This window comes from Microtus pennsylvanicus, chromosome 5 (assembly GCF_037038515.1).
Source record: "Microtus pennsylvanicus isolate mMicPen1 chromosome 5, mMicPen1.hap1, whole genome shotgun sequence".
In the NCBI taxonomy this organism is placed as follows: domain Eukaryota; kingdom Metazoa; phylum Chordata; class Mammalia; order Rodentia; family Cricetidae; genus Microtus; species Microtus pennsylvanicus.
Window position 1 is genome coordinate 80,812,726 of NC_134583.1, and position 25,680 is coordinate 80,838,405.

Genomic DNA, 25,680 nt, shown 5'->3' on the forward strand with positions numbered 1-25,680 from the left:
CGGACATGTATCTCATGCACATGCTGTATATGGGTTTCACATAGTCTCAGTGCCTGCCTCTCTCTCTCTCTCTCTCTCTCTCTCTCTCTCTCTCTCTCTCTCTCTCTCTGTGTGTGTGTGTATGCGTGCATGTGTCTGAGCTGATGATCTTTTTCTCACTTATTCATAGCAGCTTTTTATATAGCCAGGAAATTGGCCCAGCAGCTTTCACAGAAGCTGCAAATATTTTCCCTCTCCGTCTCTTGTCTTTTATTGCTCCTTTCAGCCACTAGTAGTTATTCACAGTGTTGGCTAAAGCATTCTGAATGCTTCAGTTGTTTTCTTTCTGAGACCTTGAAAAGAGTTAAAAATATGAAAGCAGTGCATGGTAATTATAAGTATAAAAGAAAGAGAAAGAAGTAACCACTGCCGAAAGGACGACTGTTCCAAAATTTGTGTTTTCTCCTTCCCTATTTAGAATAGAGTGGAAAGGATCCTGGGGGTAGGGTGGGGAGGGGCTTGCTGCCTGAGCCTTGCTGCTGGGACTTATCTGAAGGCAAGGTATATTTTGCCCACCTTCCCTCCCTTACTTCCTCCTTTCCTTTCTCTGGCTATGTAGCCCAGGCTGACTTCAAACTTGTAATTCTCTTGCCTCCACCTCCCAAGTACTGGGATTTTGTTGGCTTCTTTAAGATGGAGACTTCCATGTTGATAGGTACTATCATAAACCATTATTTTATGTTCCCAGGGTCTAAGAGGTAGAAATGTGTGCAATTCCTCTGGGCCCTGCCTTTCTCCTCCTGCTCCCCCCAGCCTTGGGAGGGCCTCCCTGTCCAGGTGTGATGAGAGAGGACTCAGCAGGGCTTCAGGGTGCCTGCCCCACTCCACAGGAGCTGGGATTTTCTTGTCTGTGCTACTACAACCCTTATATTTGGTGGGAGGAGATTAGAGGCAAATGTGAGGGCGCTGAATGGTGCTTTCTGGTGTGACCTTCAGGAGATCGTGTTTCTCATACATCTGTAGGAACATGGGGAAAATAGTAGGGTTGTGGGGCTATCTTTTTATACAGTTTTTCATTCTTTAAAAAGATTATCTGTGTGTGTAATATGGACATGCTGTAGTATAGACGCGGGGGCGGGAGGACCGCTCTGTGGAGTTGCTTCTCTCTGTCTGCCTTTACATGGACCTGAGAACTCAGAGAACCAACTTGCTGGTCCTTTATGCAGGGTTTTATTTTATTTTATTTTGTATTTTGCTTTTGTGAGATAGGGTTTCACTCTTGGCTGGCTTGGAACTTGTTATATAGACCAGCTGGCCTTGAATTTCGGAAATCTATCTGTCTCTGCCTCCCTTAGCTCTAGGATCAAAGGAGTGTGCCACCACGCCCAGCCCCTTTAAGGGACTTTAAGGATTTAAGACTGTATTCAGGTCTATAACTGTGGAATTGTGGTATATCTCCTTATTCCTGTGTTTATTTCCAGCTTGTCCCGCTTTTGCTGTGTGTGTAAGGTTGCTGTAGGCGGGCTTTGCTGTTCTAGTCCAGGATTTCCCCCTTTCTCTTCTTATCACCCCTCTCTGAGATAGGGACTTGCTATGCAGCAATAGCTATCTGCTGGCTTTCAATCCTTTTGCTGCAGCCTCCTGAGTTCTGAAATTACAAATATACTTTATCTTGGACCCAGAATTCTTTTCACCTTTATTGGGTTGACTTTATGGGGCCTCTTGTTATTGCTGGCCCTGAAACCTCCTCCCCATAGTTGTTATAAAATGAGAATAAACTGTAGTCAGGACTAGAAACAGCTCAGCCGACCTGGTCCTACCTGCACAGCACGGGGAGATCGTTTGGATGACATTGCTGCTATTTGTGTCTCCCTACCGGCTTTATTGTAGTCAGTGTGCATTGAGTAAGTTACCACTTTCCCTGCTGAGTGGCTTTGGTACCCTCGTTAAACTTCCAGGGCAGTGTCAGTCAGGGCTTGTTCTTAGGCTCTCTGGTCTGTCCTGTCAATCTCTGGTCTTCTTTTGTACCACTCCATGACGATCTGTGTTCTGTATGACTAAAGAAAGTTGACAGTAAGTAGTGAGAACTCCAACTTCTTGCTGCTGCTTCTTCTCCTCCCTTCTCTCTCTTCCTCTTTCATTTCCCTCTCTTCCTTCCTTCCCCTCCCTCCTCCTCCTCCTTCCTTTCCCCATACCCCTTCTTTACTCCTCTTCCTTCTTCTCCCCCCTCATCTTCTCCTTCTCCATCTCCTTTCTCAGACCCCTAGATGTATGCTATCATGCCTGACACAATTTGTTATTTTTTTAAAGATTATTTTGGATATTTGGAGTTCCTTGAGAGTTCCATGTGAATGGTAGAATGGAGTTTCTGTTTTCTGAAAAACACTATGAGGCTTTTGCTGCCTGCTGCACTGTCTGTGGAGCCCTTTGGGCCTTGGCTTTTCCATGGTCTCCCAGTTTAGGCAGTTATCACCAGCCTGTGCAGCCGCTGCTGTGTTTTTGGGTTCTTTGGGTGGTATTTTGCACTGTGAAGTAGACAGTATTTTGCTTCCTTGTTTACTTCCTGTTTGTTCCTTTTGATGTTATCCTAAGTGAATTTTTTTTAGCTTGACTTTTGGATTGTTTATTATAGGTATAAGAAATACACTGTGTATGTATGTTGATTCTTTATCTTGCTATTTTGCTAAATATATTGGTTCTAAGAGTTTTCTGTTTGTGTATAATTTTTGAATTTTGTATATCCAAGATCATGTTGTTTTTGAGGTGAGATCATTTCTCTTTCCCCTTTTAGTTTGACATCTTTCTTTTTCTTGCTTGACTTTTCTCACTAGGGCACAAATTGTTGAGTTGTACAGAAGGTTGTGGGCATCTTTGCTCATTCCTGGCCTCAGCAGAACAACTCTTGCTATGTTTTGCTGTGGATCTTTTGGGTGTTGCATGGTGAAATTATGAACAGTTCCTAAGTATCTTACCTTTGCTTTTTTTAAATTAAAACTTTCATAGATTTTATTTATGTATATGACTATTTTTCGTGACATACATCTCTATGCAGCACATTTATGCAGTGCCTGCAGAGGATAGAAGAGGGTGTCAGATGTCCTGGGATTGGAGTTATAGTTTTTAGCTGCCATGTGGGTGCTGGGCATTGAACCTTGGCCCTCTGGAAAAGCAGTCAGTGCTCTTTTTTTTCCTTTCTGTTTTTGTTTTTTTCAAGATAGAGTTTTTCTGTAGTTTTGGAGCCTGTCCTGTAACTAGCTCTAGTAGACCAGGCTGGCCTCGAACTCACAGAGATCCTCCTGCCTCTGCCTCCCGAGTGCTGGGATTAAAGACGTGCGACACCACCACCTGGTGCAGTCAGTGCTCTTAACTGTTGAGCCATCTCTCCAGTCTCCTTGCTTTTTGTATTCAGAAAGAACTGCCCCTCTATTAAAAAAATAAATTAAATTATTGTTATTGTAGTACTGGAAATTGAACCCAGGACTTCAACACTAGTGAGCCATACTCCAGCACCAGCATGAGCTTGTGCTATTGACTTTGTGTGTGTGTGTGTGTCTGTCTGTCTATCTCTCATTTTGGAAAAAGCACTTGCCCACTGACCTGGTATTCCTTGTCTGTTGCTTGACGTCACCAGTGAGAAGTACGCAGTTTCTTCTGCCAGCTTTCACTCCCTAGGTCTTCTGGGGACAGTGTCGTCAGGCTGCCTTGGCATTTGCACATGTTTTCTGCTAGGGATGTGTGATAAACGTGCTAAAAGGCCAGTCTCAACTCCTACATGTTCCCCATTAAAATGAAACCACTTCATGCAGGTCTTCTTTCCTTCCTTAGAAAAATCCTTACAGAAAACTGCCAATCACCTACAGATTCCTTCTCTCAGAAATCTTCGTCCTTGTGATGGCTGACATCACAGGTGGGCAACAGGTTACCTGACAGTGTCCCCTTACCCCAGAACAAAGGGTTAGATTCTGCTTTTCTGGGATCACGGGGAAGAGCACAGAACTAAGGCAGAGGAATTGCTGAATTTGAGAGAAACCTCTACAGTTCTTTTAACAGCCAGCCAGAAATGTTTTGAACCGCATTTTCATCTTGGGCCATGCTGTGTGCTGGGTGGTGACCACTTGAAGCCAGCCTCCTCCTCTCAGCTTTCTCATATGCTTGCTGTCACTAGTGCTTGCACTAGCTCACGCCCTGTGCCCTCTGTGACTAGCTTCAGTCACACTGTGCTTGCACTAGCTCACGCCCTGTGCCCTCTGTGACTAGCTTCAGTCACACTGTGCTTGCACTAGCTCACGCCCTGTGCCCTCTGTGACTAGCCTCAGTCACATGGTGCTTGCACTAGCTCACGCCCTGTGCCCTCTGTGACTAGCCTCAGTCACATGGTGCTTGCACTAGCTCACGCCCTGTGCCCTCTGTGACTAGCCTCAGTCACATGGTGCTTGCACTAGCTCACGCCCTGTGCCCTCTGTGACTAGCCTCAGTCACACTGTGCTTGTACTAGCTCACGCCCTGTGCCCTCTGTGACTAGCCTCAGTCACACTGTGCTTGCACTAGCTCACGCCCTGTGCTCTCTGTGACTAGCCTGTCACACTGTGCTTGCACTAGCTCACGCCCTGTGCTCTCTGTGACTAGCCTGTCACACTGTGCTTGCACTAGCTCACGCCCTGTGCCCTCTGTGACTAGCCTGTCACACTGTGCTTGCACTAGCTCACGCCCTGTGCCCTCTGTGACTAGCCTCAGTCACATGGTGCTTGCACTAGCTCACACCCTGTGCCCTCTGTGACTAGCTTCAGTCACACTGTGCTTGCACTAGCTCACACCCTGTGCCCTCTGTGACTAGCCTGTCACACTGTGCTTGCACTAGCTCACGCCCTGTGCCCTCTGTGACTAGCCTGTCACACTGTGCTTGCACTAGCTCACGCCCTGTGCCCTCTGTGACTAGCCTCAGTCACATGGTGCTTGCACTAGCTCACACCCTGTGCCCTCTGTGACTAGCTTCAGTCACACTGTGCTTGCACTAGCTCACACCCTGTGCCCTCTGTGACTAGCCTCAGTCACATGGTGCTTGCACTAGCTCACACCCTGTGCCCTCTGTGACTAGCCTCAGTCACATGGTGCTTGCACTAGCTCACGCCCTGTGCCCTCTGTGACTAGCCTGTCACACTGTGCTTGCACTAGCTCACGCCCTGTGCCCTCTGTGACTAGCCTGTCACACTGTGCTTGCACTAGCTCACACCCTGTGCCCTCTGTGACTAGTCTGTCACACTGTGCTTGCACTAGCTCACGCGTGTGCCCTCTGTGACTAGCCTGTCACACTGTGCTTGCACTAGCTCACGCCCTGTGTCCTCTGTGACTAGCCTCAGTCACATGGTGCTTTACTACAGCTTGGGGGCTCTTTATACTGATGGGCTTGGTGGTCTGCTGCCATCTTTCTGCTCCAGTATTTTAGAGTCATTATCCTCTACCCAGCCTGGTTGGTTTCCTTTCCCTCCAGGACATTTTGACGTGGTATTTGTTTTCTGCCTCCTGCATTTGCCCTGGTGTCTTCACCCCTTGGCTATTGTGTTTGCCAGGGACCTCTCCCAGTAGCACCTTCTCCCTTCTCCTTTACTGCACTCTCCCAGGTGAGGCGAGAAGTTGCCCCCACTACTATTTTATTGTTTCAGGTACAGCAATCTCTACAGTGTAGAGATTGGTTGTCTCTGTCTCAGAACTTGATAATGGTTGAAATTACTGTCATACTAAATCTTATAGCTTACGTGGGGCTAGGAAGAAATGTGTAGGAGCTAGGAGTTGACAGTCTCTTAAGGAAGGCAGGGTAGAAATATTATGTAGCTTGCTTGCTTGAAATGGAAAAAATACAGGCTCAGGACTGATTGAGACTGTTGGTCAGGGAGCCTTGGCATGTCATGTGAGGGGAGGAGATGGCCTGTGGTCATGCATGGTAGCAGTGTTGAGCTTCTAAGACTCTGAGGAAAAAATGTAGAGGCCCTGGTGTTAGAGAAGCAGGGTTTGCACTGTGTGATATGGACCGAGGGTCAGGAGCTCAGGCCTGGTGGCTCTGAAGATCTGGAGGTTGTTGTGTTTTACTGAGGGATGAGAGGCACTGTGCTCGGAGTGCTGACAGACTGTCTTATGGAGGCTACTGTGCTGTAGCAGAACAGGATGAGAGGGAAGAGCAGGAAGGTGGTGCTTTGGAGGGAGGAATGTAGCAGCGTGGGGCTGGGCAGTGTAGCTGGCATGGTGCTCAGCCTACTTCCATGGTAAAAGCAGAGGACATGGGAATGGGCTGCACGTGGGAAGGTCCATGATGAACTGAGGAATGGGACACCACTCCAGTGATGGTCACCTGAGGGGAAAGGTTGTGTGAGTGGTGGTTTGAGAGAAGCGACTGTATGGTGGTATATGATAGAACAAATATTTGAGTAGGTGAGACAGCGTGTGGGCACAGCATGGAGTTTGTGAGAATGCGCATGTGTGAGAGTGAGTGTGAGCACAGACGGGTGAGTGTGAGCCTGTGAGAGTGCGCATGCGTGAGAGTGAGTGTGAGCACAGACGGGTGAGTGTGAGCCTATGGGAGTGTGCATGCGTGAGAATGAGTGTGAGCACAGACGGGTGAGTGTGAGCCTGTGAGAGTGCGCATGCGTGAGAGTGAGTGTGAGCACAGACAGGTGAGTGTGAGCCTGTGGGAGTGCGCATGCGTGAGAATGAGTGTGAGCACAGACGGGTGAGTGTGAGCCTGTGGGAGTGCGCATGCGTGAGAATGAGTGTGAGCACAGACGGGTGAGTGTGAGCACAGACGGGTGAGTGTGAGCCTGTGGGAGTGTGCATGCGTGAGAGTGAGTGTGAGCACAGATGGGTGAGTGTGAGCACAGACGGGTGAGTGTGAGCCTGTGAGAGTGTGCATGCGTGAGAGTGAGTGTGAGCACAGATGGGTGAGTGTGAGCACAGACGGGTGAGTGTGAGCCTGTGAGAGTGCGCATGCGTGAGAGTGAGTGTGAGCACAGATGGGTGAGTGTGAGCCTCTGAGAGTGCGCATGTGTGAGAGTGAGTGTGAGCACAGATGGGTGAGTGTGAGCCTGTGAGAGTGCGCATGCGTGAGAGTGAGTGTGAGCACAGATGGGTGAGTGTGAGTGAGCCTGTGAGAGTGTGCATGTGTGAGAGTGAGTGTGATCCTGTGAGAGTGAGCATGTGTGAGAGTGAGTGTGGGCACAGACGGGTGAGTGTGAGCCTGTGAGAGTGAGCATGTGTGAGAGTGAGTGTGAGCCTGTGAGAGTGAGCATGTGTGAGAGCGAGTGTGGGCACAAAGGAATGTAGAGCTGGTAAGAGCATGCATGTGTGAGAGCATGCATGCGTGACACTGCATATGGAGCCTATAGGAGTGTGTGAAGGAGTACAGGAAAGAGTGACGGTCTGTGAGGTTGGCAGTGAGAAGGCAGTTCAAGAGGACCCAGAGGAGGTTGGTTACGGGTGAGGGAGCCTGCCCAGAGGAACCTGGTGGGCACTTCCTGTGACTTGTGGTAATGACCTTGTCCTTTTCAAGTTAGAGTATTTTCAGTCATGTCTAATTCTTCACAACTGTGGGTGACATCCTACAGATAGTAAACCAAGGGGTTACCTTGGTCTAAAGCACTTTCTTGGTATTGTTTGGTTCGTAGTTGTTGTGGATCTACAGTGAAAGTTGGGGGAAAGATTAATGTTCTCAACAAGGCCGTCATCCAAACACTGGATTGGAGGGTCTTGCAGTTCCAGAACTCTTCTCGAGATCGAAGCCAGCACATGCTTCACAGCCATGTAGCCTTGAGCACACTCCTGGCAGGGCCACTTTGGAGGGGCTTGCCAGGCTCTATACAGGATAAAACTGGATCTCTGGCAATTTCACTCTGGTTCTGATCCATTTCCAAATGAGGCAGGTGCTGCACTGACACAGCAGCTGAAGTGGCCGTGGGGTCCATGTCTTACACGGCTGGACTTCCTCGTGTGAGCCAGAACCAGGGAGCATTTGGGCCTGTGGGTGTCTCACGGTGGCAGATCCAAGTTGCGCCGGGTATTGCTTGCCTCCCCTCCCCTCCCATCCCCTTCCCTCCCCTCCCCTTCTTTCTGGGTGGTTTTGTGCTCATGTGAGGAAATGAGCAAAGGTGGAGGCTGGGTGGGTGTTGGGATCTCTGGCTTCTGTGGATAGTGAGGCACTAAGATGCAGACACAAGGGGAAGGTGCTGGTTGTGGAGGTGCTCAGCTGCTTCTCATGGAGACTGAAAAGTGGGTTTTCTTTTACACAGGAGGGGTGGGGGGTTTCAGGCTTAAAGGTGTGCCATGTTAGTGTCTAGCCATGCCGTATCCATGTCTAGTTAACTGAGTAGTCATGAGACACAGGTGCACATGTGTCACCATGCCAGACTCTGGCAGCACAGGCTTGTGCTGGGACTAGTATCATCACCCCATGTTCCTAGGCAGGTGTCCCTCAGTGCCATTGTTATGTGCCAAGCTCATGTGTGTAAGTGACAGGAGAGCTCAGTGCTTATGCTTCAGGCTGGGGAAAGTACCCTCCAGCCAGCTTCTCATTTACTTCTGAAGAGGCAGTGCAGAGATGATAGCGTGTCCAGGTGCTATTAAAATAAGAACTGAGTCTGGAACCTGGGCTTCCCTTGTCCTTGCTCTGTTCAGACCATTCCTGCTGGCCTGGCCTGGAGTGCGGCTTTTGCTCTTGTCCCCACTTAAGGATCCCATTCTCTGGTTCTGAAACCCAATGACACGTGTGGCCATTTGTGTGAGAGGTGGAAGTATTGGGCAGATGAGGCTATGTGGGTTGTGGCTCCTACCACAAACAGCTTGGAGAGGATTGTACTGGGTTGCCAGTGTCCCCCACTGAGAGACTGGCAGTAAGCGCAATGGAAGTCCATGTTTAGCAGGGAAGGCACACGTTTTGCTCTGCACCACGGAGCCCATTTGCAGAGCTTATCAGGGTGGGGGCTCTTGGACCAGGTAGCAGAGCCTGAGAGATCGTAGTTGGGCCTTGACTATGATCAGACTGGAGATTTGGTTAGAGGACTTTACATTTTATTTCATGATACAAGTCCTGCTTCTAATATTGAAGGGCACTTGGGGTGTTGACAGGGAGCTCCCTGGATGAGAATAAGGAGAAAGTGCGGCAGGTGGGACCCCTAGCTGTGTCATGTGCTGGAATTGGTGGCTGCCTAGGAAAGAAACAGTAGGGTTACTGTCCTGGAAACTGGCTGCCTTAAAGACAGTGCAATGATGAGCTCTTGCCCTGAGAGGTTCTGGAGGCTCCACTGCTCTTGCCTTCTCTCTGCCCGTAATCCTCACCATCCACAGACCCACTGAGACTCTGCTCAGAGGCCTGGCCAGGGCTGTACCGGTCATGACTCAACCTCTACTACATAGGCCCAGAAGAACATAGGGCCAGAGCTGCTGAGATCTTCCTCTATGTGCAAATGCCCCATTTCCTACCCTCATTCTGCCTTTTGGCTGCTCTCAATGTATGTTTCCATGTGGAAAGCATTTTTTTTTAACTTATCTGGAGACTATGCTGAGGACTTGCTGCATAAATTGTGGTGCAGATTTGACTTTCAAGGACCAGCCTTCCTGCTCCCTCCAGCATTGGAGAGGGTTTACTATTTTAGCATTAGATTTTGTAATCTGCCTTGATTGGTTGATTATTTGTTTTTGATTTTTTTTTTTTTAAGACTAACTCTGTCTATGTAGCCCCTGCAGGTCTAGAACTCAGTTCATGGACGAGGCTACCATCAGACTTGCAGTGACGCCCCTGCCTTTCTTTCTAATGCTAGGATTACAGTGTACCCTACCATCGGATCCTCTGTGGTTTGGATTGACATTTCTCTAGAGGCAAATGGTGCTGAGCTTCTCTGCCTGTGCTTGGATATTCTGTTCATGTCCTTGCCCAGCTCTGACTTGTCTTTGTCTTGCCTTCTGTGGGGATAAGGCAGGGAGGTAGTGTCTCCTGTGTGTGCAAAACCAATCTGGAAGTCCTACTAAGACATCTGTTTGAGAGTTGGTGGATGTCCGGTTTCCTCTGTGCACCTTGTGTGGTCTCTGTTGTTCTTTTTCCTTGCCAGCTTTTACCCATAATTAATTTTTCTACAGTTTTTTCTCCATGATTTTCAGGACACTCAGTGGGCAATGTGCTAGGAGTAGTTTAGGGCCTAGCTGTGAATAGGCAGCTTGGGCTCTGCTCTTCTGAGCCTTGTTTGTGGGTGTTCGAGTTCTGCTTATCTGGAAGCAACTTCAGTTTCAGTGGAAGAGGAAGACTTTGTTAAAAACCTAACCAACCAACTGACAGAGAGACAGGCATACACCAGTGTGTTTATAGGCTTTTCAATTTTACATCTGCGTTATTGGATGGTGTGACACTCCTGGGACAGCATTAGTCTGCTCATGGGACTCTGGCTCTCTCTCCATGCCAGCTCAGCGAGGGTCTCCCCAGGGCATCTCATGCTTGCTCATACCAGGTTATGGCTGAGTCCCACACTCGGTTGGGCTACACTGTCCTGGACCTGACTGACACAGAGTGTAAGGGAGCAAGGTCAAGGTTTGGGGGCCTTTAAGTGTGACCACAGCTCCTTCTTGCTTCTCTGAACAGGGCTTGTCATGGCTGACACTTGACTCTTCTGGTCCTGCTTCTAGTTTGGGAGTACATGTACATACATGGTGTGGGGTTTCCATCTGTGCCCTGTTTCTTGAAAGTTCCAAGCATTGGGACTGATTCTCCAAATCCCTCCCTACACCACCCTCCCCTGCCTCAGCTCATAGAAGAGCCTCGTTGCGTCTGATGGTGTATGCTCATATAGCACTGCAGAGTGGCTCTGGCTCAGGCAGGGGGCTGCTGCCCTTCTTGTTGCCTTTGGAAGCAGAGTTAAGGTGCTGTTCCTTTCCTACAGCCCCGCTGAGAACAGAACAAGGATGTGGGTCAGCAGGACGTAGGTGCTGTGCGCCTGACTCTGGTTAGGTGACAATTGCTCAATTTTGTATCACAGAGGCATTCCATATATCCCATGGTCTCCCTCTGAGGAATACAGACCCCATGCGGAGAGAGGTCCCCCAGGCACAGCCCTCAGGTTTCCTCACTGGAGCCTATACTCCCTGTTTGGTGTAGTGGCTGTGCTCTAATTTACTTTTTCCTCTTCATTTACAGCCAGAAAACCTGCAGAAGAACTGGCTTCGGGAATTTTACCAGGTAAGAGCCTGTGAGCAAGCACTTTGAGAATAGCCCCTGAGTATCTCTTCTCATTGTGGTATTTTTATGTGAAAGTTACATCTTGGCTACATGGAGAGCAGAAAAGGCTGTCAATAGGAAGCACTTATCAGCTCCTAATGATTTGCTCTTTGGCTCCCACCTGGAAGGGAGGGAAACAGAGAACAGAGGACCTGGTTGGGGGTTTTGGGGTTGGGCATCTGTACCATGAAGAATAGTACTTTTCAGGAGGGTTCCCCTAGCTGTAGCATGAAGCATGGAGAGACCCATACAGTTGGCATGACCACACAAGGCCTGCCACAGGTCTGGGTGGAAAGCCATTGAGGGTGTCTCTCTGAATAGATAGACAGGCAGAGTCTCTGCGTGCATCCTCGTAGGATGCAGCAAGCAGCCTCCTGGTTCTACAGTTGGCTCTGGGTGAATGACAGATCTCTGAGCAGATGATATGTGGATCTGGAGTATGAGAAGGGCTGAGCAGCCAAGAAGGGTAAACCAAGGTAAATGGGTAAGTGGTTACAGCCCAGAGGACAACATGACATGCTGCATATGCACACAAAAATTCCCACGAGGTTTTCACAGGGTTAGGCCAGGACTGCGGTGTTTAATTCTCTCAGCTTTGCTTATTTGTTGGGTGGAGGCAAACAAAGGTGGGCCCCAAGCCATGCAGGAGGCAAAGAGGCAGGGATTATAGATGTCCCAGGGCCCACGGTGTACTCTGCAGCTTGCTGGAGCTGTAGGCTGGGTGGGGACAGGGTTGGGGAATCACAGTGCTTGCTGGTCAACCTGGGTACGATGATGTGCGTCTTCTGGGACTGAGTTTTTTGAACCCACACAACATTTGGCAACTCTCCTGTCCTGCTGGCCACCACATATGTCTGCTAGGTATTTGGAAGTGGGATCATTCACTCAGAATCTAGCATATGTGAGCCTCCCATTGTCCAGGTTTTACACTTTGTTCTGGTTAGTGATGTAAGGCAGATTTTTGGTGTATGTTTAAGGCCAAGGAAGAAAAGGCCCTGAGTTGGGGTCGGGATAGACAAGGACTTGATAGTCAGGGGAGTGCCTAAGACAGTGAGGGTCAGGGCCTTGCCGTTTAAAGATCTGAGGAGTAAGGGAATGGGCTTTGCCATAGGAGGGCCTGATTTAGTGAGGCTGGTCAGGACCCTGTCATGGAAGGGTCTGAGGTAGTGAGGGGCTGGTAGGGTCCTTCATAGAAGGTAGCAAAGACAGGGCAGAGACCTGCCATGGAAGGATCTGAGGCGGTAAGGGAATGTGGAGGCCTCTGTCAGAAGAAGACATCAGTGAGTGAGCAAAGGAGAGCCATGTCAGAGGATGATTGTAGGTCGTGAGGGACTAGTTGGGGTTAGGGTCTGAGAGCCATGAACCTTGTGCCAGGTCTGGGTCCTGTGAAGATGGTGTGGTGTTGCCTTGAGATTGTTTTATGAGCGCATATGATTGTGTGGATACCCACAAGGTGGTTGACATGTGTTCCTCCTGTTCTCATAGTCTCTGTATCATGTGGTACATGTTCTTAGGTTAGACCAGGGAGCTGATGGACCTTGGTGTGGGTGATGGCCACAGTACAGATGACATCACTCTCTTGGTTATAACCAGTTCTAAGAGAGATTGGTGCAGGGAGAGCCATATCTAGGATTACCCTGAGCAGAGTTCCCAGCATGCCATGGTGTCAGCATGGATGGGTTGATAGAGGGATATGGTTTGGGGCCGGGGGGAGAGGCATAAGGAACAGCATGAATATAGGGCTCTCCTGAAACTCTGGTCCCAGATTTGATGGCACACTGCCTACCTAGCTGGTGTTACATGTGGTGCAGAAAGATTCTGCCTGAGTTTGTCTCCCCTGTAGAAGGGTTTTGGTCTCGCTATTTAGGAATAGGGATTGGCTTATGGAAAATAGCTGTCTATACCTTCCCCAGGTGTTTAGTTGGGTGGAAGATGCAGCCTTAACTAGGGCCCCAGCTGGCTCACCTGGCACTCTGAGTCTCTGTTCCTGGTTTCTTGGTGACCGATGAAGGCATGAAGTGGTGAAGTGATAGACTCCTGCAAGGTGAGGCCAGGACTTTCCTGGGAGAACAGAAGTCCTCCTTAGCAGCAACAAGAACAAGTGGGAGTTAGGTATGGGTATCTGAGGATAACACTGGTTGGTGCTGTTCCAGGATACCATCATATGAAGCCAGAACTGTGAATCTGGGGCTAGGCCTGAGTACAGAGGAGGTGCATATGAGCTTGGTTCTGGGGTTACTCACCAGAGAAAGCCAGTACAAGAGCTGTGTGACGAGAGCTAAGTCTGGCTTGCACTGTGTCTATCTGATGAATTTCCTCGGCTACAAGGGAATTTCCTCTGCCTTCAAAGGCAGGATCTCACTGTGATCTGAGGGGTCTTGCTGATGTTGCATGCTTACCCTCCCTCTCCACTGGCTGTTTGGCCATGCCGTTATGTTCTGGGAACCCTGGTCCCTCACCCTTGTTGAAGGAAGCATGAATGGGCTTGTGGCTTGTGCTCTGAATGTATGGTGAGGACAAAGGGTTTGTGTTGTAAAAACAGGGGAGAATGAGAAATAAAGCCTCTCCTACATAGTTAAGCTTGTCATTGCAATTATAGTGCCAAAAGTACATACTGCAGTAAATTTCAGAGCCATCGCCTCAGCCCACTCATTCAGTAGTTTGTTTGTTTGTTCATCAGTCATTCATATGAACTTCATTCATCTGAGAGGCACCAGCACAGACAGGGCACCCGTTGCTCTCTTGAGCATCTGTGCATCATGGTGGGGGATGAGGAGCCTTTTTCTTGGTGTAGTCATGGATTGAAACCTGAGGGGATTAGGAGGAGCCCTTGCTGGCCTTGTGCTGATTTTGTTTGTTCCAGCCTTACAGGTGAGGTAGGTAGAAAATTAGCTTCAATTTTCCTGCTAAGGCTCAACCTTAGTGTTGAGCTCTCAGGAATAGGCGACTCTTTCCTTGTGTGTTGGTGTGCCCAAGCAGTTGCCTGCCAGGTACATTGTGTGTGTGTGTGTGTGTGTGTGTGTGTGTGTGTGTGTGTGTGTGTGAGAGAGAGAGAGAGAGAGAGAGAGAGAGAGAGAGAGAGAGAGAGAGAGTGAGTGTCGAGGAGAGGGTGGTTGTTAGTCAAATATTCTGAAGAAATTGAACAAAGATAAAAAGGTTAAAAAATATTTCCTATGCTTTCCTACATTCTACATTCAATTTGATATACACACACACCTTAATATGTATGTGTCTGTCTTATGTGGGGATGCAGGGGAATACATTATATCTTCCATAAGTGGTTCACAGACACACCCTTTTCTGTAAATTAATATTCAGAACTGTCTCAATAGCTTAGAGGTATTTCCTTATATGATATATTTTGAGTTTTTGAAATCATTTTTCTATTAACAGAACTCTTAGATTGTTTGAGTTTGGTAGCAGTTTAAGGATAATTTTAAAAACAAAACAGGATTTTTTTTTTTACAAATATAAAGCAAGAGGATTGACTTAGTTTCTTTTTTATTGCTTTAATAAAATACCACAACCAAAACAACTTATAAAAGAAAGCATTTAATTTGGCACTTACAATTTCAAAGGGTTTAGAGTCCATGATGGTGGAACAAAGGCACTGAGATAGGAATAGCTGAGAGTTTACATCTTGATCCACAGGTAGGATGCAGACACACAACATGTGCGCATGTGTGCACATACTGGGAATGGTGCAAGTCTTTTGAACCCTCAAAGCCCACTCCCAGTGACACACTTCCTCCAACAAGACTACAATTCTTCCCAAATAGTTTCACCCACTTGGACTTAAGTATTAAAAGATATGCACCTCTAAGGGTGGTGGGGAACATTCTCATTCAAGCCACTACCCAGGTATTAAAGATTTTAAGATTGATATGAGAGCTATTTTGTATTTATTAATAAGAACCAGAAAGATGTAAAATGATTTAGAAAAGAAGCCAGTACACAGACTTCCTTCCCTCAGCAGCTCTGAAGTGAACTAAATTAATCTATGTGGAAGGAACCAGTATCTACAGCAGGGCAGTCATCACAAGCACCCCTCCTGCCTCCCTCCCCTCCTGTCTCCCTCCCCTCCTGCCTCCCTCCCCTCCTGCCTCCCTCCCCTCCTGCCTCTCTCTCCTCCTGCCTCCCTCCCCTCCTGCTTCCCTCCCCTCCTTCCTCCCTCGCCTCCTGCATCCCTCACAGCAGGCCTTTCTATGATTGTGGGGCGTGTGCATTGCTGTGTCTTCAAATATACAGACTTCTAAAACAGTCACAGATACCAAAGGTGAGATAGCAAAAGATGAGCTGAGAGCCATCTTAAAGGTCTTCCCTGGCCTTTCCTCACAGGAGTTTAGAGAACGATGTGATGGGTCATAGCTGTGTCCAACGAGCACAAAAGAACAGTTGCCAGTTTATCCTCCTGCCTTAAGAAAACCAGAACTAGGCAAGATGTATGCAGTCATGTTTCAAGCACTAGACAGCACACACCCTTGGACAGTGGTCCCTGTGGGAGGGAGAGCATGAGAAAAGCACTCTGCTCACTTAGCTCGTGGTAGAGAGAATTTCCATGGCAGCGGCTAACAGCCTCTTAAAGAGAGTTTAACAACCAGTCACAAATTACTCAGCAGGTGAAAACCCAGGAGAGCGTGGTCTGCAATGAGGAAAAGCAGCCATTATTGTGGTCCGGGGCTGCCATTTGTATCAACTCTAAAGATTCTGCCTTAGCTCTCCTCATTGTTGCCCACTTCCTTGTTTTACTAATTTTTGCTCTTTCTTTTCCTTACTCTGGCATCATTCTGTTCTTTTATATCTAGCTTCTGAAGATGGAAGACAAAATGAAAAAAAATCAGAATGCAGCATGAAATATTACACTCAAGATCCTATGGGAAGTAAAAGATACTATGGGGAACAGCACTGAACCTTTATGCCAGCAGATTTGAAATTTTATGTGAAGTGAGCAAATTCTTGGAAAAGCATAGTGTCAGTGTTTACTTTAGAGCCAGTAAATGAATGTGGCTCTATAGTAAATGATCTTGGTCCTTGTACTCATTAGATTAAATTTTTGCTCATATATTTCCCCCAAACCCTCCAGGTCCAGATGGCTTCACTGGTGAGTTCTGTCCAACATTTCAGCAAGAAGCAATAGCAGTTTTACAGAAACTTTCCAAGAAAACTGAGTCACAGTTTGCTTCCTAACTCAGCCTGTGACATGAACACTAATTATCCTGGCACCCAAAGTAGACAGACATTACATGACAAGAAAAACACATATCAGTATCCACCCTGGGAACAAGTACAGCGATCCTTTAAAGGTTCAGTAATCAGAATGACGTGTTGCCAGGATGCCTTCTAAATGCCGTTCTCCACATTAGCCAGAGAAGCGTCTCTCTGCAGGGTTAGCAGCAAGTCAGGGGGCTAGGACTGGTGTCTAGTAAATGCTCAGCCCTAAGTGAGACTTCATAGCAGTTCTCACCCTCCATGATCAGGGACATCACAGGAAGAACTAAGAGCTGGAAAATGGGGAGGAATGTGCAATCCTGTCTTAAGGACATGACATGGCCATTGCACCCATGAACTCCCTGAAGCTGTGATTAACTGCACACGATCACTCAGCACTCCAACAGTCCAATTTTGGACTAAGCGGATTATTAACCTAAAAAAGGAGAGGGCATAAAACAGGGAGAGGGATGTTTTGGGGATACCTGGAGGGAGTGGAAGGGAGAATTGGGGAAGCATATGACCAAGGTGCATTGCTTACATGTATGAAATTGTCATATATTAAGTAGAAGGTATTCTATTTTAAAAGATTGAACAAATCAAAGCTATAAACATGAAAATACGCATGCATCACAATGATAATTTTTCCTTGGCTTCTATGGGGGATGGGTTCTGATGCATCCCTTGGATATGGACCCCTCTATAAAATGGCTCAATTTTACAAATGGTAGAATTTGTGTACATCTTCCCACATGGTTTAATATCTAACACAATGCAGATACTGTATAAATAGTTATTATTTATATTGTTTAGAGAATAGCAATAAGACAAATGTCTGTATATGTTCAATACAGAGGCAGTTTTCTTCCAGATATTTTCAATTTGTGGCTGATTGAATCCATGCAGGTAGAACCAGAGATGTTGTTAATATATAATGACTTAGGAATTCAAGGCCAGCTTAACATTAAAGTATCAATGACTATAATTTACTATGTTTGAAGAAAAAAATGCGTATTTTTCTCAGAAATGTAGAAATTCCTTTAGAAAAAAAACCTGTAATGTGATTGATTAAAAATCTAAAGCTACTGAGAAAATAGCCAGGTGTGGTGGTGGACACCTTTAATCAGAAGGCAGAGGCCGGTGGATCTCAATGAGTTTGAGGCTAGCCCAATCTACATAGCTAGTTCAGGCCAGCCAAAGGCTACATAGTGAAACCTTCTCTCAAAATAAATGAACAAATAAATAGAATAATATAGAAAACAACTTCCTCAGAACTGTGGGGAGCATGTTCACTCCCCTCAGATCACTTGTATCTAATGGTGACAAGCATAAAAACTTTTTGTTGTTGTTGTTTTGAGACCAGTTTCTCTGTGCAGCCTTGGCTGTCCCAGAACTCACTTTGTAGACCAGGCTGGTCTTGAACTCACAGACTTGAGCCTCTGCCTCCTAAGTGCTGGAATTAAAGGTGTGTGCCACCACTGTCCAGCTTCCATAATGACTTCTTATCTGAAGACTGGAGTAGGGTAGTGTTGTCTCTCTTCTTATTGTGGTGTTGAAGGACCATGCCACTGCTGTGCAACAAGAAATGAAACAGAGAACAAACAAAACCCTCTGCTTGCAGAAGGCATTGCTGACTGCCTAGAAAGTCATGATGATGACGATTCACAAAGACTTTGATTGCTGTACTGCTAACTGGATATATTTAGTTTTCAACATTTAAGGCCAGTGTGAAAACATGTTTTTAATACCTAAAGACAACTATAAACTTAGCATTAAGAAAAGCATTAGCAATAAAATGAAATAACTGGGTTAAATCTAATGTAATGTCTATATATATATCTATATATATCAAAAAGCTAAGAGACAACAACGTGTGAGCAAAGAATAAAGAATATGAAGGACTTGAGAGATGCCACATTCATGGATTAGAAGATGTGAATTATGTCAGAGTGTTAATTTTCCATCATCTACTGTATTTGTGATAAAAATCTCAGTGTAAGATATACGGTACATGCCTGCAATCCCAGTACTTGGGCAGCTGAGTCAGGAGGATCATGAATTTGAGAACAGCCTGGGCTGCATAATAAGACCCTGTCTCAAAATATTCTCAGCAGAAGTTTTTGCTACAAGTATAAAATATGATTCTAAAAATATATAGACAAGCCGGGCGGTGGTGGCGCACGCCTTTAATCCCAGCACTCGGGAGGCAGAGGCAGGCGGATCTCTGTGAGTTTGAGGCCAGCCTGGTCTACAAGAGCTAGTTCTAGGACAGGAACCAAAAGCTACGGAGAAACCCTGTCTCAAAAATCAAAAACAAAAAAAAAAAATATATGGACAAGGAAAGGAGCTAGAAGATAGAAGAGCCAAACAGTTTGAAGCAAAATCTGATCTGAGGACACAAGTTCTGGTTTCAGGAAGCTGCAGTGGTTAGGACATGCACTGGCAGTTGTGTGGAGGCACAGATGGGTGTGGCAGCAGAGATGGAGAAGCGACCCAGAGACATGGCCAAGTGACCAGCAGCAGTACAGAGTTCAGGTTCTTATGAGGGTGGCCTGGCCAGGATGCACTGGGACACTGCTGAGCCAGGTGCAGATGAGCCTGTGAAGTCCACCCTTTGTACTCTGACTCAGTGTGAGTCACAGAGCTGATGCCAGTCCACACTTTGTACTGCGTACAGAACTGACTCATCATATCCTAGAGCAAATGCAAAACTTAAGCCCTGAAACTTCTAGAAGGAAATTTTTTTAAAGATCTTTGCCATCCCGGATTAGGCAAAGATTTCTTATGTCCAGCACTAAAAGCGTAACTCAAGAAAGAAAATCCAGTAAGTGAGGCTTCATCATAATTGGGAACAGTTCTTCATGAAAACAGTGTTAAGGATGAAAAGAAATCGTGGGTGAAAAGGTAGAGTTTAGGATGAAATAGTCTCAAAAGCTCATGTATTGGGGTGTGGTTGCCAGCTGATGGGAAGCCATTGAATTCCAAAGGCTAATATCTGGGTCTATTGGGATTAATAATTTGATTCATAGTACAATTTTATTATTAGAAAATAGGACCCGCTGCTGTCTGTTTACCTAGCTGTCACAAGGGCATGCTTATGCTGAACTTGAAGCAAATATGTACAGTTGCTTTCTTTGTAATCCCCCTGCCTTTGAGAGAAGCCGGGCTTGGAACATGCCACATGACTCCATCGTGTGGCTTGGAGGACTGACAGGACTGTGGAGCAGATATGCCACCTTGCTGGGCTGCCTGAGTTCTTTGAGGAGTTGATGGGGGTGTCTGAGTTCCAAATAGATGTTTCAAGTGATGTCAGCTGCATATTTCTGTTTCTGATAAGGTCAGGTTCCTTTGCTCTTAGATAGTCTCTTTGAGGTTCAGGAAGTGCCTTGGCAATAGCCATGAGCCATGGCTAAATAGATATGAGGCAGATTTGGTCACTGGCTTAGAACAGGGGTCCTGGAATTGATGGTACCAGTCTTGAGGGTAGTCCAGGAGTTGTTTGTGTCTTTTTCTACTGCCAGTGTGACTTTTTGAACACATGGGCTCACTCCTCTCAGTCCACTTTAGTACTGGGTGCCAAAGGCCATAAGAATGTAGCCAGGTAAGGGTGCCCTATCCTTAGGAAAAGCCACAGGTGGTGCTCCCCGACTCTGGGAGACTCATTGTGGCAGTACCCACCCAAGAGAGCAGCATATAGGCAGGCTCAGCCAAAAAGAAGTATCCGAGTCTGCCAGGTTCCCGAGCAGCTCCTGTTCTGAGGGAGCTTTTGTTGGTCTGTGTTTAGATCCTTTATATGGTCACAGTTGCTGGATGATTCAGGCATTCAGTCTTCACTGTGATTCTGTCCCTTGAAATCAAACTCTACATTGTGAGGGTGCTAATGATGGAACCTAGGGGATGATGCGGGTTAAATGAGGTTTTGAGAATGGGCCTGAAATGGGATTAATGCCCTTGTCAACAAGAGACAGCAGGGTTCGTCTGTTTCTTACACACAAAGATGTGGCAAGGTAGAGATGGCAGGGATCATCTGCTTCTCACACATGAAGGCATGGCACAAAGGTAGTGTTTTGAGCTGAGGCAGGACTACCTCACCAACCCAATATGAACTGGCATCTTGACCTTGTGCTTCTGTCCTCAGAAGTGTGAGTGCGTTTAAGTTGCCCCTTCTTCAGCGTTTTGTCCAACTGACTATGCTAAGGCAGAGTGATGAGGGTACTGCCTATGCTGCCAGAAGGCTTTTGGGGGAACTGAGGCTGGGAGCTAACGTTGGCTTTGTACCTGTCCTGAGAAAGTCAACCTTGGGTGCTTTGGGAGGGAAACTGGGGTCAGCATAATTTGAGTGAGGTATTGTGTGTCATGCCTCCAAAGGATGCTGCTGTCCTCTGTTGGCTGACTCGCTAAGCAATTTGTCTCTTATAGAAGTAGGCCTTTTATGCATATGTTCACTTTATCCCTCTCTGTTGGAAAGACCCTGGTCCTTTTCTTTGCATAATGGTGGAAGGGAGGATGGATGAATGAAAGAATAAATTACTGAGGCTGGAAGGGAATTATCTTCCAGTATGAACAGTGCTGAAAACGGTTTGTGGCTGGGACAAGGAACAACCTGGAATATAGGGATATGGGGCAGAAGTTTGCACAAAAGGCCTCTGGGACCATGGAGAGCTTGGCCCTTCCTGTGGGGGCAGGCCTAGTACAGTGGAAATGCTGGGGTCATATCTGCTACAACTGTGGGTTGGGATGGAAAACTTGTTCAAGGGAGCTGGCAGCATGGGAAGTACCCTACTAGCATGGCCCTCTTGGGCAAGCGTGACCCTTCTAAGCATGGAGAGGAGTTGAAGGTGATGGATGGGTCTGTCTGATTTGAAGACATTATTGCTAGAGATTTATTTCGGTTGCCATTGTTGACAAGTAGGGCACACGGCTCTGATTGACAGCCCTTTTTTATTTGAGATGGGGTCTTGTTTTGTTGCATAGGTTGATCTTGAACTTGTGAACTCAAGCAGTTTTCCCACCTCAGCTTCCTGGGTAGCCGGACTACAGGTGCCACCATCTTGCTTCACTCTGACCAGTAATCATAAATACACCCTTTGTAAAGGAATCCCGAGTATGGATGAATACTTTTCTAGAAATTTATCTCTGGCAGAAAATCCTGAAAGCAGATCTGCCAACCATGTCTTCTGTGAAGGAAGTGATCCTGCATGCCAAGGTTGTGTTTTTGTCCTAAGTGATCTGCTGGCACAGTGAAGGGCACAGGCCTTTTCATGCCTACCAGGAAGAGGCTTCAGGGCATGGCTGCAAAGCCCAATGCAGGCCCAGGAATCTGACAGGAAATGTTCCGTTCTCACCATAGCCATCCTTGCTATGTGTGACTCCAAGCAAGCTTTGTAACCTCTCTGCACCTCCTGTCCTAAGGTAATGGTACCCACACTATTAGAGTAAGGATTAGTGAAGATATTGCAAAGAAAGTACCTGTGAATCTTCCTGTCTCAGGTTCTGTGAGGAAATAGAGGACAAAGACAAGGTGCTTCCTGCACCACCTGTCACCTGTCCTTCTCAGTCACTCATTTGTTCCGGGGACTCTGGGATGTGGGATGAATGTAGGTGTGTGCTGTATGGAGCGGGCTGCCCTGGGCTTCTGGTAGTTGAAGGGCTCACAGAAGAAAGGGTCTGGATGTGACTTAGCAGAGCTAGCAAGGTCCTTCTAGACTCTGAAAGAGTCAGTGTTATTGAAAGACAGGCCAAGCACACATTGGAAAGACAACAGCCTCACTCAGGATTTGCAGTTCTGAAGAAAGACACATAAGCCCTCAGCTGGCGAAGAGACCAGGGCCTGTCTTCTGCCCCACTAGAAATACCATGTGGGAATTTAACACTCTTTCAAATTTTCCAGGACCACAATTAACAAAATGGAAAGAAAAAATGGAATGGATTGTTTCTGTTGCTTTTGTTTTTGAGGCAGGGTCCTACTATACAGTTGACCTGCAACTCGCTATATAGACCAGACCAGGCTGTCTTGAACTCACAGAGATCTGCCTGACTGTGCCTCCTGAGTGCATGAATTTATTTAATATTATGTTGGATTTAACCCGGTAATTCTAAACTGTTATTGCTTTGGCATGTGATCAACATAGTTAGTAATAAAACTTTATGTATGTTGGGAATCGAGTGTGTTTTATGCTTAAGGTACATCTGTGTAGGACAGCCAGTAGTCACCAGGAAAGGTGGCTGGCTGCTGAGTGTCTTGATGTGCCCTTAGCTTCCTTTTTCCACTTTTTTTTTTACTTGAGAGTTGTATTGATGAGCCTGTTGCCATAGCAGCATGAGGCATATCAGGGCTGAGTGTGGTCAGTATTTGTCCTATTAAGCTTTCTATTGCTGTGATGAAAAACATGACCAAAGCAAGTTGGGGAGGAAAGAGTTTCTTTGGCTTACACTTCTACACTGTAGTCCATTCCTGAAGGAAATCAGGGCAGGAACTCAAACAGGGCAGGATCCTAGAGGGAAGAAGCTGATGTAGAGGCCATGGAGGGGTGCTGCTTACAGGCTTGCTCCTCATAGCTTGTTCAGCCTGCTTTCTTATAGAATCTAGGACTACCAGCCCAGAAATGGCACCATCCATACTGGGTTGGGCACTTTCCCATCCATCACAAATTTAAAAAATGTCCCACTAGCTTCCCTAGAGCCCATTCTAATGGTGTTTCCATCCTCTCAAATGGCTTTAGCTTGTGTCAGGCTGACATAAAACTGGCCAGCACAGTATTTTTTGGAAAGAGTATGTGGGTTTACATCAAGGGCATCTCGTTTGCTCATGTCCTTTCTTAGGGTACACTCTTTAACCGATCTCCAGATGTGTGGAGTCACCCAAGTGATCTGGATCAGAGGCCCAGCAGCTCAACCCCAGGCTAACACAGTCTGCCATTGAGGTGGTTTATTACTCAGTCATATAACTATGAACGTGTGAAGATACTTGTCTAGGAGAAATTATTGGACACCAACTGTGTTCCTTCGTATACATTGGAAAGATTGGTGTGGTAGCAGGTCTCATAATCTCTTATGTCTCTGTCCTTCCTTTTGTTTCCCATTTCCTAAGTCAGTAATGGTGTCATAGGCTACAACATGCTGGATGCCCCTTGTCTGCAGTGCTCTGGGTATCCAAGGGCTGCAGAGTGCTAGCTCCCTCTGGGCTGTACTGCTCTGGGTGCTCCTGTGCTCTGTCAAGCCTGGTCCCTGGGTTTTGATGCTGTGCTCAGCCCTTCCTTCCAGCTTCCTCAGAAGTTTGGTGATTGAGTCGTCACTCTTCATACCCAATTTTATAGATAAGAAACTTGAGGCTGAAAGAGGCTATGAGATGTTCCTGCAGCTACAAAACTGATTGGTTGTCAGGATAAGAGCCCTGTCACTGCTGTCCCAAAGCCATGCTTGCCAGCAGCAAGACCTGGAAGAAGAGGCAAGCAAGACTTGGAGAGAGGAGGTGCAGGATTGAGGCTCGGTGGTGCTACAGAGGGCTGGTGGATGTTCTCAGAGTTGGGTCGGGGTGTGGGAAGTAGGTGCCAAAGAGGATCCTTGTGACTTCCTATAGTTGGGTGGAGAAGAAGGAGATGGGGGACTCATAGCACTGTTAGCCGTTCTCTGCAGCATAGGTTGTTGTGCCAGAGGGAAGTGGGTAGAGTGGGACACTTAAAGAAAAACAAAGTTGACTGAGCCATGAAGACTGTGCTGGATGGTTTTATGCCAATTAGACACAGCCTAGAAGTCATCTGACAGATGGGAACCTCAGTTGAGAAAATAAGATCTCGTTGTAAGGTTTTTCTTAATTAGTGATTGATGGGGGAGGGCTCGGCCCATTGTGGGTGGTACCTTCTCTGGACTGTTGGTCCTGGGTGGTCCTGGATTCTATAACAGAGCAGACTGAGCAAGCTATAAGGAGCACACTAGTCAGCAGCTCCTCTCCATGGCGTCTTCATCAGCTCCTGCTTCCAGGTTCCTGCCCTGTTTGAGTTCTTATCCTGACTTCCTTCAGTGATGTGTCAGTGCTGTGGAAGTGTAAGCCAGATAAGCCCTTTCCTCCCAACTTGCTTTTTGGTCATGGTGTTTCATCGCAGCAACAGAAAGCCTAAGACAAGACCCAGGGCAGAGTGTCTTATGAGTTTCTGACAACCTAGCCAAGAACTCTCTGTGCAGCCCTTAGAAAGCTCTCCCGTGCCAGCTGTCCTGGTGACTCAGATGAGCCTGGAAGAGTACAGTTTGGTTCTGAGGACCCAGGTCTAAAAAGTGTTGATGGGGTCAAGGTAGGAGAAGCTAAGACTACTGATATGGAGACCAGGCTGTAGTTAGGGCTCAAGGAGCTGACAGGGGCCTTGGGGACCTTAGGAGCTCTGGACTTCACATATGGGAGCCCCCTCTCTACTGTGTTTCTTTAACACCAGTGAGCTAGAAGTTGCCAGAGTGAAGAGGGACTTTATGAGATTCTGTGTGGTAGGCAGCTTCCTGAGAGAGGTGTTCAGTAGTCTCACAGCTTCTCTGGCTGATCTTACAAGGCTTCCTGCTAGAATCCAGGAAAATACATGGAAGCCCAAACTAGAAAGCCATATAGACCCAAATGTGGGATACCTGTTACTCAGCCCACAGGGATGTAGGAGAGCCCACACCTGAGCCCAAGGGCTGTGGGTGTTTAGAGCCTGGCATTTGTAGCAGGGCCGGGGAGCTCTTTTGTCCCTCTGCTTATTCTGGTGGTGAGCCTCCTGTGGTATGGCCTGCAGGATGTAATTCCTTTTTAGGTCACCAACATTCCTCTTTGGAGGAAACCTACCTAACAAGGCCTGGTTGTTGCTATTTTTAACTCTGCTCTTGGCAGTGTACAGGGTTGGTGACCACAGGCTCACAGTGCAAGCTTCCTGAGAGCTGAGTACGGCCCTGTGTTTGGGCATCTGCACAACGTCACAGAGAAGGGACTTATTGTTAGAAGGCTGTGCGCCAACCTGCTCCAGTGTATTTAATTCCCTGTGCTTTTTCTAGCCAAAATGTCTAGTTCACTCTTTTCAAAATATTTTAATATATTTAATATTAAATATTATTTAATATATTTTTGAGCTTTCCTTGAAGAATATCGTTCAAGGAAATGGCACTAGAACCCCTATACCAACTGTGTTATCTTTAAGTCAGAAGCAGTTTCTTGTTTCCTGGAGAAGACCTGTTAGTTCCATTGTTAGGCAAGGGCAGTGTTGAATGGAGCTCCATATAGTACACAG

General features: G+C 47.0%; 1 protein-coding gene across 2 annotated transcripts in view; it reads left to right on the top strand.

Annotated features, from left to right (window-relative positions):
• Inpp5a (inositol polyphosphate-5-phosphatase A) overlaps positions 1–25,680 on the top strand; it is a 196,409-nt gene that overhangs the window by 44,507 nt on the left and 126,222 nt on the right. For both annotated transcript variants that reach the window (XM_075972662.1, XM_075972663.1), the window contains exon 2: positions 11,144–11,185. In XM_075972662.1, the coding sequence (XP_075828777.1) occupies positions 11,144–11,185 (42 nt within the window). The remainder of the gene's footprint in view (positions 1–11,143; positions 11,186–25,680) is intronic.